Source organism: Suncus etruscus, chromosome 1, assembly GCF_024139225.1.
Source record: "Suncus etruscus isolate mSunEtr1 chromosome 1, mSunEtr1.pri.cur, whole genome shotgun sequence".
NCBI lineage: Eukaryota > Metazoa > Chordata > Mammalia > Eulipotyphla > Soricidae > Suncus > Suncus etruscus.
Window position 1 is genome coordinate 22438450 of NC_064848.1, and position 15647 is coordinate 22454096.

General features: G+C 40.9%; 1 protein-coding gene across 1 annotated transcript in view; it reads left to right on the plus strand.

Moving 5' to 3' along the window:
• The window catches only part of SNX1 (sorting nexin 1), a 46761-nt gene that overhangs the window by 20009 nt on the left and 11105 nt on the right, over nt 1-15647 (plus strand). Inside the window, exons 2-6 of the mRNA XM_049784148.1 lie at nt 2130-2241; nt 5912-6039; nt 7542-7608; nt 9974-10017; nt 14440-14581. Coding sequence (XP_049640105.1) covers nt 2130-2241; nt 5912-6039; nt 7542-7608; nt 9974-10017; nt 14440-14581 — 493 coding nt within the window. The remainder of the gene's footprint in view (nt 1-2129; nt 2242-5911; nt 6040-7541; nt 7609-9973; nt 10018-14439; nt 14582-15647) is intronic.

Consider the following 15647-nt stretch of genomic DNA (forward strand, 5'->3'; position numbering starts at 1 on the left):
CTTTTGATAAAAACTTTGGACTGATTTTTCACTATGTGTCCACTAAGTTAAGCATGATTGGTTTTTATTCTGCTGGCAAGACACAGGTATAGTTGAAAATTGTGTCTATAAGTCAAGGATATGAAAGAGATGAATAAATAATTTACAGACAGCATTAGGGATAATGTGTTCCTCTTTTGTTTGTTGAGAAGGCATAGTAGCAGGGAAAATGGGACTCTAGTGAACAGTTTAGTCAAGGCCTAGGAGTAAGCCACCATCAGAGCTTGAATTCTGGGCTCCTGGTAGTGTCCTGCTACAAGAATGTTAACTGTCAGCATTTGAAAGATGAAAAATAAAAGTGAGGAGAAATATATTTGGGCAGGTTCTTTTGAATGTTTGAGGACACATTACTATTGGTATTACGTGCTTTCATGCAAGGTATTTCAGGAAGATTATTTTTTTGTTTGTTTTTTGATCTTTGGGCTACACCCAATGGTACTAAGGGTTTACTCCTGGCTTTGCACTTAGGGATCACTCAAGGACCATATAGGGATAAACCTTTTGGTTGGCTACATGCAAGGCAAATGCCCTACCTGCTGTGATGTCTCTTACTTAGCCCTAAGGTGTTAAAATAAAATCTAAGATGTGTGTTCCTGAGCTCTGGGCAGCAGTTTAACTTTTTTTTTTTAAATAACATTTTATTTAAACACCTTGGTTACAAACATGATTGTGCTTGGGTTTCAGTCATATAAGAGAACCAACTTCTGCTTTCCTTGATCTTTCAGATTGTTTTTTGGGTTTCCACTTCGTTGATTTCTGCTCTCAGCTTTGTTATTTCCTTCTGACTCCCTATTTTTGGTTCCTTTTGTTGAGTATTTTCTAATTCTATGAGCTGTGTCTTTAGGCTATTCAGGTATGCCCCTTCTTCCTTCCTGATGTGTGCTTGCAAAGCTATAAATTTTCCTCTCAGTACCACTTTTGCTGTGTCCCATAGTTTCTGATAGTTTGTGTTTTTATTGTCATTTGTTTCCTGGAAAGTTTTGATTTCCTCTTTGATTTCATCTTGGACCCACTGGTTATTCAGTATGAGGCTGTTTAACTTCCAGGTGTTAAAGTTTTTCTTCTGCATCCCTTTGGAGTTCACATATAATTTCAGAGCCTTGTAGTCAGCGAAGGTAGCCTGCAAAATTTCTATCCTCTAGATATTTTGGAGGTATGGTTTATGTGGCAGCATGTAGTCTATCCTGGAACAATGTCCCATGTACATTAGAGAAGAATGTGTATCCAGGTTTCTGGGTGTGGAGTGTCCTATATATGTCTACTAGGCCTCTTTCTTCCATTTCTCTTTTCAGGTCTAGTATATTCTTGTTGGGTTTCAGTCTGGTTGACCTATCAAGTGTTGACAAAGCCGTGTTGAGGTCTTGCACAATTATTGTGTTGTTACTGACATTCTTTTTCAGATTTGTCAACAATTGTATTAAATATTTTGCTGGCCCCTCATTCGGTGCATATATGTTTAGGAGAGTGATTTCTTCCTGCTGTACATATCCCTTGATTAATACAAAATGTCCATCTTTGTCCCTCATAACTTTTCTGAGTATGAAGTTTGTGTCATCTGATATTAGTATGGCCACTCCAGCTTTTTTATGGGTGATGTTTGCTTGATTTTCCTCCAGCCTTTTTTTTTATTTTGAGTCAATGTTTTTTCTGACTATTCAGGTGTGTTTCTTGTAGGCAGCAGAAGGTTGGATTGATTTTTTTGATCCATTTAGCCACTCTATCTTTTAACTGGTGCATTTAGTCCATTGACATTGGGAGAAAGAAATGTCATGGGATTTAGTGCCATTATTGTGTCAAAGTTTGGTGTGTCGGTTGGTCAGTCTTGTCTTAAAGTAGATCTTTCAGTTTTTCTTTTAAGGCTGGTTTTTGAGTCTGTAAAGTTTCTGAGCTGTAGTTTATCTGTGAAGCTATGCATTCTTTCTTCAAACCTGAAAGTGAGTTTTGCTGAGGTAGTTTAACATTAATAATGATTTCCTGAAGATTGCACCAGGTAATAGTGATCCATGTGTTCCTCTAAGCAACATTAAAGGATACTTTTTGTGTTTTTTTTTTAATGCGAATTTTTTTGAGAGGATCTCTTTCTTCTTTAGAATAAGCCCCAATCTCCAAAGAGAATTGTTTCTCCTCTGCCTTTCACCCATGGCTCTAAAGAAAATGGGATCCATGAAGAACAGGATAAAGAGCCTCAGGATCTCTTTGCAGGCAAGTATGGATTAAACAAGTTTTGTCTTTATATTATTTTACCTATTGGGTAATTCTCAGTGATGATAGTGTCTTATGTCGAATTATATTTCTAAAATACCACTATGTTTCTGGCTTATCACTGTTAAAGCACACTCATTGTAAATACAGTTACTGGCAGGACAGGTGCTTTGAGGGCTAGAAGAGCCCCTGACTACCACCAGATATGATCAAAGAGAAAAAGACAATTACAGAGGATCCTGAATATGTAAAATTCAGTTTTACTTTCTAGATTCTTACAGATTAGGGAGTAAACATAACTATAATTTATTTTTAAAATGTCATCAGAACTGGAGTGTCTACAGAGCTGAACAAGGTTGGGGATAGCTGAATGGGGAGGGCCCTTGGGACACTGGTAGAGGGATTATGGTATTGGTGAAAGTTGTGATAGGCACTTTGGTGGGGGGTGTGGTGTGGAATGAGGTGTGTATGGAACTGTCATTAACAGCGTTAGAAATTACAGTACGGGGCCTGGAGAGATAGCACAGCGGCGTTTGCCTTGCAAGCAGCCAATCCAGGACCAAAGGTGGTTGATTCGAATCCTGGTGTCCCATATGGTTCCCCGTGCCTGCCAGGAGCTATTTCTAAGCAGACAGCCAGGAGTAACCCCTGAGCACTGCCGGGTGTGGCCCAAAAACCAAAAAAAAAAAAAAGGAAAGAAATTACAGTACGGGGGCCGGAGAGATAGCATGGAAGTAGGGTGCTTGCCTTGCATGCAGAAGGACGGTGGTTTGAATCCTGACATCCCATATGGTCCCCTGAGCACTGCTGGGTGTGACCCAAAAACAAAAAAAAAAAAAAAAGAAAAAGAAAAGAAATTATAGTACCGCATATATACAATAGAATATTATGCAGCCATCAGGAGAAATGAAGTCATGAAATTTTCCTATACATGGATGTACATGGAATTCATTATGCTGAGTGAAATAAGTCAGAGGGAGAGAGATAGATGCAGAATAGTCCCCCTCATCTATGTTTTAAGAAAAATAAAAGACATTTTTGCAATAATCCTCAAAGACAAAGAGAGGAATCTGGAAGGTCCAGCTCACGACTTGAAGCTCACCACAAAGAGTGGTGAGTGCAGTTTGAGAAATAACTACATTATGAACTATCATAACAATGTGAATGAATGAGGGAACTAGAAAGCCTGTCTAGAGTACAGGTGGGGGTGAGGTGGAGAGGAGGGAGATTTGGGACAACAGTGATGGGAATGTTGCACTGGTAAAGGGGACTAGTGTTCTTTACATGACTGAAACCCAACAACAATCATATTTGTAATCAAGGTTTTTAAATAAAGATATTGATTTAAAAAAAAAGAAATTACAATACCACAATAAAAAGGGGAAAGAAAATGGCTTGAGTAGTAGAAGTCATGTAAGACAAGTGCCCTCCTCAGTATGTACTGTCATTCTGGCCCATAAGCCAAAGATTTTTATTAAGCAGTACTTACTGGTGTACTGATTTCAAATGCATTGTTTCTTGGGGGCCACATAATGTCTATCTTAGACATATTGACTGCTGTATCAAAAAACCATACCATCCTGGAATGCTCCCTCTGTATGCATTTTGTTTTATGCTCATACCAGTATCAAACTATATATATTATCATCTCCTTTCTGCCTGGATTCTAAATATGGCTTGCCTTGTCACACACAGGATTCAAGACCCATGTCTTGTGATACCTTACAGTTTCCTGGTTCAGTTGAAGTCTAGGAAAGATATTTTCTTTTAGTTCCCTAAGGCTACAATTGATTAGGTCAAATTCTGATAAATATTTTTTTCTTATTAAAATGAAAAAAAGAACAGCTGTTTAGGTTTTGAAACTAAAGTGCATCCTTTTTATTTTCCAATAAAATGTTAATTCCTAAAAGAGAATTTTTCAAAGCTTCCTTTTTAAATCTCTAGAACACTTAGAGAATGAGGTATTCTCGCTTAGCTGAGATTTTTCCCATATAAATTTAGCTCTTAAATATTTTTAAAGCTTTTCATTTGAAAGACAAACTGATATTAGATATTGTTATATCCCTTTTGGGAAGCATACAGTAAAGATTAATCTTTCCAAGATGATCTCGAACTTTTAGGGGTTTTTTGTTTGGTTTCGTTTGGTTTTTGGCCGCACCCAGCAGCACTTAGGGCTTATTTCTGGCAGGTCTGGAGGACCATAAAGGATGCTGGGGATCGAACTCAAGTCAGCTGTGTCCAAGGCAAACACTCTACCTCAGGGGTCTCAAACTCGCAGCCCACGGGCCATTTGCAGCCCTCTGTACAACATTTTGTGGCCCTGCCCTAGAGGAATCTTTTTTTGTTTTGTTTTAGTTGTTTGGGTCACACCCCCCCAATGTTCAAGGCTTACTACTGACTTTGCACTCAAGGATCACCCCGACTTTGCCTCCTGCGGTCCCCAGGTAAATAGAGTTTGAGACCCCTGCTCTACCTACTGTGCTATTGCTCTGGCCCCAAGATGAACAATTTTGAATATTTAGATAATAGTGCTTTTTAATTTGTTTATGTCTTGGCTTGATTTTTTTGGGGGGGTTTTCATCAAATGAATTCTTTTTATTTTCTTTTTCTCATTGTGCCTGTCTCTTTTGTCATATTGACTTATAAAGCAGATAATTGAACTTAACTTTTTTTTTTTTTTTTTTTGTGGTTTTCTTGGGTCACACCCGCCAGTGCTCAGGGGTTATTCCTGGCTCCATGCTCAGAAATTGCTCCTGGCAGGCACGGGGGACCATATGGGACGCCGGGATTCGAACCGATGACCTCCTGCATGAAAGGCAAACGCCTTACCTCCATGCTATCTCTCCGGCCCCTGAACTTAACTTTTATCACAAATAGTTGTAACAAGAATAATAGGCTTTTTACAGGTTCTAAAAGGAATGCCTATATGAATCCTATTTATTGTTATAAATACTTAAAGAATATTATAATGGAGGTTTTTTTTTTTTGGTTTTTGGGCCACACCCGGCGGTGCTCAGGGGTCACTACTGGCTGTCTGCTCAGAAATAGCTCCAGGCAGGCATGGGGGACATAATGGACACAGGAATTCGAACCAACCACCTTTGGTCCTGGATCGGCTGCTTGCAAGGCAAATGCCACTGTGCTATCTCTCCGGGCCCTAATGGAGTATTCTTGAGTAAAATTAATTGGAACACTTATTTTGACTCTGCAATGCTTTTGCTCTATCCCTGGTTCTTACTTAATTTTAAGTAGAAGTAGTAGGTATTTTTGGAAAGGATGTGGTATTCTTCTAAAACTGTGTCAGAAGAATGGCTCTTTACTTTTGTTGTAGTTTGAGAATGTCAGATTACAAGATGAAATCTTGTAATGAAAATGGTTGCTGCTGTTCTTGGTTCTTCATAAAAAACTGGAGGTTGGCCATCAAGACCATCATTGATAGCCTTCATTTAAAAGTGTTTTGGTTTTTTTTTGGGGGGGGGTGTCACACCCAGCAGTGCTCAAGTGTTACTGCTTGCTCTGTGCTCAGAAGTCTCTCCTGGCAGGTTCTGGGAACCATAGGGGATGCCGGGAATTGAACCACCGTTCATCTTGGGTTGGCTGTGTGTAAGAAAAAAACGCCCTACCACTGTGGGCCTCCTAAGTTGTTTCTGTTTTCATTGTAACTTCTTAGATGCTACTGTGGAACTCTCCCTGGATAGCACACAGAATAATCAGAAAAAGGGCCCAGCCAAAGCACTTATTTCTCCTTCACAAGAAGCCACAAGTTCTTCTAAGCCCAATTTATCCAGCTACGAAGAGGTGAGAATCTGTAGTATCTTATTTCTTTTTCCTTATTTTTCTTAAAGAGTGGACATTACTGTTTAAACTGGGGCTCCCAACTGTAAGTCATGCAGTCTAGTCCTTTTGAGCTATTTCCTGGCCTTATTGGTGTTATTTTCTTTAAAATAAGAAATATTTAGGGCTGCTACATTCTGAAGGTCAATTGCATATGAGCCTTGAGAAAATATGATTCTTGCAGGAGATACTTGTGGTTAGTAGACAGCCAGAATCCAATTAAGGATTCTTTATTGAACAGTATGCATTGCCCAGAGGATAACATAGAGATATTCTGGTCACTAGTAATATTTATTTTTTTAAATAATTTTTATTGAGACCAATGTGAACTATAAGTCTTGCAAAATTATATTTAAGGTACATAGTGACAGTAAATTAGGGCAATTCCTACCACCAGTCTTGACCTCCCTTTACCCCTGTTGCCAGCAGGCATCCCTTTGCCCCCTGGACTGCTAGTGTAACAGGTCCCCTTTGTATAACTTGTTGTAGATCTTGATTCTGTTGTCGTTGACTTTGAGTTTGGTACCAATAATATTATCAGATCTTTAAGAGACTAGTGTTTCTTTTTTTTTTTTTGGTTTTTTTTTGGGCTACACCCGGTGATGCTCAGGGGTTACTCCTGGCTATGTGCTCAGAAGTCGCTCCTGGCTTGGGGGACCATGTGGGACACCGGGGGATCGAACCGCGGTCCATCCAAGGCTAGCGCAGGCAAGGCAGGCACCTTACCTCTAGCGCCACCGCCCGGCCCCGAGACTAGTGTTTCTTCATTCCGTCCATAATCTGTCAGAGGCAAGTAATCCAACATCTAGCAATTTGTCATTCTGGTCAAAATAAGATCTTAAGAAAATCCATTTAGGGCCGGAGAGATAGCACAGTGGCATTTGCCTTGCAAGCAGCGAATCCAGGACCAAAGGTGGTTGGTTTGAATCCCGGTGTCCCATATGGTCCCCCGTGCCTGCCAGGAGCTATTTCTGAGCAGATAGTCAGGAGTAACCCCTGAGCATCGCCGGGTGTGGCCCAAAAACCAAAAAAAGAAAAAAAAAAAAAAAAAGAAAGAAAATTCATTTAAAGAATGTTAAGCGGGCCCGGAGATATAGCATGGAGGTAAGGCGTTTGCCTTTCATGCAGGAGGTCATCGGTTCGAATCCCGGTGTCCCATATGGTCCCCCGTGTCTGCCAGGAGCGATTTCTGAGCCTGGAGCCAGGAATAACCCCTGAGCACTGCCGGGTGTGACCCAAAAAAAAAACCACAAAAAAAAAAAAAAAAAAAGAGAATGTTAAGCAAGCTACAGTTTATATTGTGGGAATAAGTTTATGAGGATTGCTGAAACAGACATAACTAAATGCTGATGGAAGGATATATATATAATTTTTTTAAGAAGAAAAAATACCCATTAATACAGGTTACAATTAGTAGGCTTTTCTTTATTTTATCAAGTCATATGACTTGTCTTTTGTTTAAAAAGCTAGAAGAAGAAGAACAGGAAGATGACTTTGATTTGACAGTTGGTATTACTGATCCTGAGAAGATAGGTGAGTATTCATGAATCTCTTTCTTTGTGAGTGTGGAAAATCGGGTTAGCTTTTTCTAGATGATTATCTGTCATGTAACACTATTTTTTGAGATTAGTGAGGTTGCGCAAAGAACTGATCATACGTGCACATGTCTTCCCATGTGAAGCCCAGAGTTTGATCCTTGGCACCATGTGCCCTGCCATTCTCCACACCTCGCCAACACTGCTGAAAGTAACCTTGGTGACTCCAGAGCAGTGCCTGAGTGGGTTGGATAGCTCCCAACTCTGCTGGGCCTGAGTAGCATTGAGTTCCTGAGCATTGAACCATTTGAACCATTGGTGGAGTATTACTGTGAGTGGCACCCAAACTCCCTGAACATTATTATCTCTGCCCTCTGATTAGGACACTTTCTATTCATTTGAGACCAGTAAAAGCAGTTACCATTATATTATTTATACTAATTTTTAAGGAAAAAAAGTTGAAGACATTAATACCTAGAATCCTTTTATAAAACTCGAGCATTGCCTTTCCCATTGAACATATCAGACAACTTTTCTCCTGTTTGATGTCATAGATTCCTCTAAGATACCCTAAAAACATGATTTTTTTTTTTTTTTGGGTTTTTGGTTTTGGGACCACATCCAGTGACGCTCAGGAGTTACTCCTGATTATGTGCTCAGAAATCCCTCCTGGCTTGGGGGACCATATGGAACACCGAGGGATCTAACCTCGGTCTGTCCTAGGCTAGTTGCGGGCAAGGCAGACACCTTACCCCTTGCGCACTGCTCTGGCCCTTTAAAAACATAATTTTCACTTATGGGTTTTGAATTAATTTTCACTCGTGAAATATGGAGTCTTATTAAGAATCATTTATTATCATATTCCTGATATCTAATAAAGTAAGTAAAAACACATCTATCGTAGCAATATTTGACCCAAATTCAAAGTTACTAAATTAAAAGGAAAATGGAGAAGATTCAGGTTTGAACTTTTTCACCTCCTGGTGCCCCATCACTGTCAGGAGACCTCCAAGCACTGAGCTTTGAATAGCCCCTAAGCTACGTGACGTAGCCTACAAAAAATTCCTTGACAGAATTCAACAGTAATAAATAAACAATACTGATTCTTTCATTATTTAACAAGATATTTTTGAACTTCCTAGTTGTCTAGGGTCTCTGTAATAAGTTCTCACACAGTGTGTGGCTTAAAATACCATCCCACATTTGTTCAGAGATGTCTGAAATCCTGGGTTTTCAAGACCACACTTCTTCTAAGGGCCATGAGAAGTGACTGTTCTGGTTCTCCTCCAGCTTCTGGTAGCCTCGAACCTTCTTGTTTTATAGGGATACTATTTCTCCTTTGTTTTTATTTTGTTCTGGGGCCACATCTATTAGTGCTCTAGCTGCTACTTGGGGCTTAGGGACATTCTGGTGCTCAGGGAACTATAAACAATGTCAGGTATTGAATCCAGGCCTCCTGTGGTACAAAGCATGCACTCCAGCTCATTGGGCTCTCTCCTGTCATACTGGGTATCTTCACATCATCTTCCTCCTACCAGTGTCTTGTCTCTGTGCCTAGACTCCCCCCTTTTATAAGGACATAGTTATTTAATTAAGATTCACCCTAATGACCTCATTTTAATCTTATTACTTCTGTAAAGACTTGTTTTTAAATAAGGTCACAGTCTCTGGATGAGCCTGCTGAATGAGAGAGGTCAGTGTCCTTCAGTACCAATGGAGGAGTTTGTGAAAAAGCAAAAAAGTGTTTGTGAAAGAGCAGAGTGAGCCCAGAGCTAGCTTAGGGGAGAATTACTTTTCTTTGACATCAGTTGCTTCCTTCTTTTCCTCTTGCTTTATACAGCAAAGGAATTGTTTGATTTTGGACAGATGTGTGCAACCAGCCTAAATATTGGCATGGTAACAACCAGTGGATTGTCTGTATCACTGCTGCTTTGTGGAGGTTATAAATGGTGTCTGGTTTGGAACAGGGGCTGACTCTAGCTCAGACTGGGGCTTAGCCAGTACTGTTGGGTCCACGTTATTCACTGCAGAAGCCTTGTGGCAAAGTACAAAGTGGATTGTAGAAAGCTTGGCGATAAACCAAGACTCCTTGGTTTATGATTCCTGGTTAAATATTAACAGGATTGGGCCAGAGATATAGCTTGGAGGTAAGGCATTTGCCTCTCATGCAGAATGTCAGTGGTTCAAATCCCTGCGTCCCATATGGTCCCCTGAGCCTGCCAGGAGCGATTTCTGAGCGTAGAACCAGGAGTAACCCCTGAGCACTGCCAGGTGTGACCCAAAAACCAAAAAAAAAAAAAAAAAAAATAGGATTAACAAGATATGGTTTACAGATTTAATTCTCTTTGCTTATTCTCCCACAGGTGATGGCATGAATGCCTATGTAGCCTACAAAGTTACAACACAGGTAAGTTCCCTGCTAGTGGCCCCTATCATAGATTTGGCACTCATACCAAAGTCAACATTCAGATTATTTCTGGGTATTTCTGCATTTTATGTTATCATTTTCAAGTTTCCTCAAGATGAAGCAAGCCTGTATTCTCATCTGAGCCCTACCTTTTCTTCCAGAAGGCTAACACTTCAATGTGAAGTTTTGTAAGTTTTGTTTCGTGCAGTGTATTTAAGAGTTCTGTCCTCTTAGAGACTGTGTGGTCTGAGCTCCTTTTGTGAATTCCCCATAAAACTATCTGTATCAGTTTTTTTGAGGTCTTCTCTAAGGAGCTTCTTTTTATACTTTCCCTCATGTTTTGCCCCTTTTGTTCTTCCTTTATATATAATAGTCACACATGTAAAACTTACACAAGGGCTAAAGCAATAACACAGTGAGCAGGGTGCTTGCCTTGCACACACAGCTGACCCAGTTTCAATTCCCAGCATCCCATATGGTCCCCTGAGCACTGCTAGGAGTGATTCCTGAGTGCAGAGCCAGGAGTAACCTCTGAGTATGCTGCGTATGGCTTCCCAAACAACAACAGCTACACATGTTTTGGGCCAGAGTAATAGCATAGTGGGTAGGACATTTACCTTGCACGCAGCTGACCTAGATTCTATCCCTCGCATCTTATATGGTCCCCCGAGCCTGCCAGGAGTGATTTCTGAGCGCAGAGCCAAGAATACTGCCTGAGTGCTACCAGGTGTGCCCCCCAAAAAAGTAAAATAAGGGGCCGGAGAGATAGCATGAAAGTAAGGCATTTGCCTTGCATGCAGAAGGATGGTGGTTCGAATTCCGGCATCCCATATGGTCTCCCGAGCCTGCCAGGGGTGATTTCTGAGTTTAGAGCCAGGAGTTACCCCTGAGCACAGCCAGCTGTGACCCCCCCCCCAAAAAAAAAAAAAAACAATAAAATAAAATAAAATGTGTATAATGTTGTATGCAAGTTATGAAGCATAAAAATTTAAGCACAGGGTCCAGAGCAATAAGTAAATTAGGTAAGGCACTTTTCTTTCATGTGACCAACCTAGATTTGATTTCCATTATCCCATAAGGTCCTTTGAACCTACCAGGAGTAATTCCTGAGTGCATAGCCAGGACTAAGCCCTGAATACTGCCAGGTTTGGAACAAAACCAAAAGAATGAAGCCCAAACCTAGCACGAATCTTTAGATGAGTGCCATTGAATTCACTCTCTTGTTTCCCCTGGCCGTACTGGATTTCACTCCTCACACGCGGCCAGGCTCTTAAATGTCTCTCATTTCGTTTAGGAAAGTCTTTTCATACATATCTAAAAATATAACCTTGAGTTTCATTTAAAAAAATGGCATTGGGCCCGGAGAGATAGCATAGCGGCGTTTGCCTTGCAAGCAGCCAATCCAGGACCAAAGGTGGTTGGTTCGAATCCCGGTGTCCCATATGGTCCCCCGTGCCTGCCAGGAGCTATTTCTGAGCAGACAGCCAGAAGTAACCCCTGAGCACCACTGGGTGTGACCCAAAAACCAAAAACAAAACAAAACAAAAAAAAAAATGGCATCATGCTGGGAAAAGTTCTTTTTCATTACCGTTATTTCTTAGACCCATCCATGTTGTCAGTAGCTAAAGCTTTTTAGCCCACTGTATCATTAAACATAGCTTCTCTGTTTTACTGTTGTACTTACTTGACATGTTTCCAGTCTTTGTAGTTATGGACTACAAAACACCCTTATAAATGTCTCCTAATGTACACATTCCTCTACATCAAAGGTTCCTAAACTTACTGTTCCCTTTTCAGAAAATAATTACTCAGTACCTCCTGGAAATACATCTTTTCTTAGCAGCAAGAGCCAAAAGAGGATGGGGGTGGGGTTGAATGTTGTGCCACATCTGAGTCCTTAGTGCTTAGGATCCATAACTGGTAATACTCAGAGAACTATATTTGGTGCTAGGAATTTGAACCAGGGTCATGACCATATGCAAGGCAAGTGCCCAATCTCCTGTAATATCTCTCTGGCTCTTTTTAAGTTCACTTATAAGTAAACAAACAGCACCCAGTTTCATGAAAGGTTACTACTATTTCCCTGGTTTGTCCTAGCGCCTCTTTGGAGCTACTAAAGCAGTTTCTTTGCTTTTTTATGGCTCTTTTTTTTTTTTTTTTTTTTTGTGGTTTTTGGGTCACACCCGGCAGTGCTCAGGGGTTATTTCTGGCTCCACGCTCAGAAATTGCTCCTGGCAGGCACAGAGGACCATATGGGGTGCCGGGATTCGAACTGATGACCTCCTGCATGAAAGGCAAACGCCTTACCTCCATGCTATCTCTCCGGCCCCATTATGGCTCTTTTTTGATCTTGTTTCTTTCTCCATGTTTTTGCTCCATGTTGTGATTTCCATTCCCCCTCATTCCCCTCTCCACATTTGCCTCCCATGTTCAGGGTGGCTTTCTATTTTCATGCTGAGTATAATGCCCCCATCCCTACCCAAACCCCCACTTACAGTTTGTAATAATAAATAAATAATAATAAATAGTGCCCACTATTTGTCCACACGGATGAGAAATTCTGCTCTAGAGTTTAGTCCCAGGAATTGTTTCCCTATATATATAAGGCAAATGTTGAAGAAATGAAATACTGTATTTTCCGGCGTGTAAGTCGACTTTTGAAACAAAAAAATGTCAACCTAAAATCGGGGGTCATCTTATACGCCGAGTATATCCCGAAAAATGTTTCAGTATGCCACTAAACGAAAATTGTTTGAATATTGCCACAAAACGAATTTTCCAACTCAATCCTGCACCAATTACTGCAAGGCTGCTCCACCGCCTCTCTAACTCAGTCAATCCAAGCAGACTTTTATGCATGCAAATTAGACAATGTTCTGGACCCAAATCTACACTGTAAAAAGCCTGCTCAGATTGGCCAGAGTCAGAGAGGAAGTCTATTACAGTATAACCTTTGAACCTTTGCTTGTTGTGATTGGCTCACTGTGGTACATACAGTTGCAGCACAGGAACGTTCTGTCTGATACAGCGAATATAGGCCTAAACCAATGTTTTAACTGCAAAATTAGGGGGTTGTCTTATACGCCAGCAAATACAGTATATAATTTTGTACTCTTCATTAACAATGATTAAAAGTCCTCACTTTCGGAGCCGGAGCAATAGCGCAGTAGTACTGCATTTGCCTTGCACGTGACAGATCCACGATAGACCTGGTTCGATCTCCGATGTCCTATATGGTCCCCTTAGCCAGGCTAGATTTCTGAGCACATAGCCAGGAGTAACCCCTGAGCATCACTGGGTGTGGCCCAAAAACAAAACAAAAAGTTCATTTTGGATTCTTGGAAAATCCATCTCTCTAAATTTTGCCTATCTAATGAATAGTAAATGAGCCCTCATCATAATGTAAGCCTATTCTTTTTTTTTTTTTTTTTTTTTTACCAGAAGTCTTCCTTATATTGTCTTCTAGTGTCTACCTTTTGGCCTACTTCTGTTCTAGATCTTGATATAGTGTTGATAGTATTGATATTTCTTCTGATTTCCTTACCTTGACCTTAAAATATTGTTTAGTGCCTTCCTTAGTTTGGCTTAAAACAGATAAGTCAGCTTAAGACAGGAGACATAGCTCAGCAATATGGAGAACATATCCTGGAACCTGAGATTCTATCTCTGGAACCTGAGATATGATCCAGTGACCATATCTCTGAGTACTGCAGGTGTGACTCAAAAATAAAGTCAGTGTAGGTAGATTGTATTAAGGATGGCCTAAGAATTCTGGCTTTACTTTAGAATTCCTCATCTTGTTCCTTAGCGCAAGGTTCGTGAACCTGAGGATGAAGCTGTATTTGAATTTAATTACCTTAAAATCCTATGCATCTTATGTATTAAGATATATATTATCGGGCCCGGAGAGATAGCACAGTGGTGTTTGCCTTGCAAGCAGCCGATCCAGGACCAAAGGTGGTTGGTTCGAATCCTGGTGTCCCATAGGGTCCCCCGTGCCTGCCAGAAGCTATTTCTGAGCAGACAGCCAGGAGTAACCCTTGAGCACTGCCGGGTGTGACCCAAAAACCAAAAAAAAAAAAAAAGATATATATTATCTATTGCTATTATGAAAGGGACTCCATATAGACTCCCAAAGGCCCAAAGAGACTAATTTTATTTTCAAATTTTAGAAAGTCTCAGCCTTGGAGGCTGGGCAGATGACTAAAAGAACTGGAATCTCACAGTATGTCCAGGATCAGCCTCCAGCTCTGTCAGGTGTGGGCCCAAACCAAAAAAACAAAAGAGAGTGATATCAGCTTTGGGTTGAAAAAGTAGACTCCTTTTCTGTCATGGATGACTTTCAAGACATTTATCCCCTATTTGGAGTGAAATCACCCTGTGTTTTCTTTCTTTTCTTTTTCTTTTTTTTTTGTCTCTAAGACAAGCTTACCAATGTTCAGAAGTAAACAGTTTGCAGTGAAGAGGAGATTTAGTGACTTTCTGGGTCTCTATGAGAAGCTTTCAGAAAAACACTCTCAGAACGGCTTCATTGTTCCTCCTCCACCTGAGAAGAGCCTGATAGGTAAGCCTGGGCATTTGATTCTGCTCACTCGTCACACTATGTCTGCAGTATACTTCCTGCTTGATGTGTGAGACTGCTTCTGTGAACTAAGCAGTCTTATGGTTAGAAAAAACAATTTCCAGCATTTTCCTCTTGTCTTAAGAGATCAAGAGAAGCATGATATTTGACATGTTCTTTATCATTGAGCTCTCAAGTTGCACTGGATATTGGGAAGGGTTGGTTTAAAACCTTGCCTTTACCATCATGTAATGTTGTTTATCTTGAATCCCAGGGCTGCTTTCTTTCAAATCCTGGAGTTTAGAATCATCACTTTGAGAATAATTGTAAAAATCAGTCACACACTTGGGGCTGGAGCAGTGGCACAAGCGGTAGGGCATTTGCCTGGCACGCACAAGCCTAGCACGGACTGCGGTTCGATCTCCTGGCGTCCCATATGGTCTCCCAAGCCAGGAGCAATTTCTGAGTGCATAGCCAGGAGTAACCCTTGAGCATCACTGTGTGTGGCCCAAAAACCAAAAGAAGAAATCAGTCACACACTTAAGTTCAGCAGTACATGCACTAAAATGGGAAGGAAACAGGCTAGCATGCCCCCTACCCCATTTCTGGGAGTCCCATGGTTTTGAACATGTTATTCTCTCCTCCTCTTCCTCTTCTCTTTTTCTCCTCTTCTTTCCCCTCTTCTTTTTCCCTTCTTCCTCTCCACCTCCTCTTCCTCCTCCCTCTTTCTCTTTCCACCCCCACCCTTTCTTCCCCTTCTCCCTCTCTTAATCTTCATCCCTTTTTTCCTAAATAACAGTATTTTTTTTTTTTTTTGTGGTTTTTGGGTCACACCCGGCAGTGCTCAGGGGTTATTTCTGGCTCCAGGCTCAGAAATTGCTCCTGGCAGGCACAGGGGACCATATGGGGCGCCGGGATTCGAACCGATGACCTCCTGCATGAAAGGCAAACGCCTTACCTCCATGCTATCTCTCCGGCCCCTAAATAACAGTATTTTACTTCAAATAAATGAAAATAAGGACTCATACTCAGAACAAGAGATGGTTTTTGTTTGGTTTGGTTTGGGGGG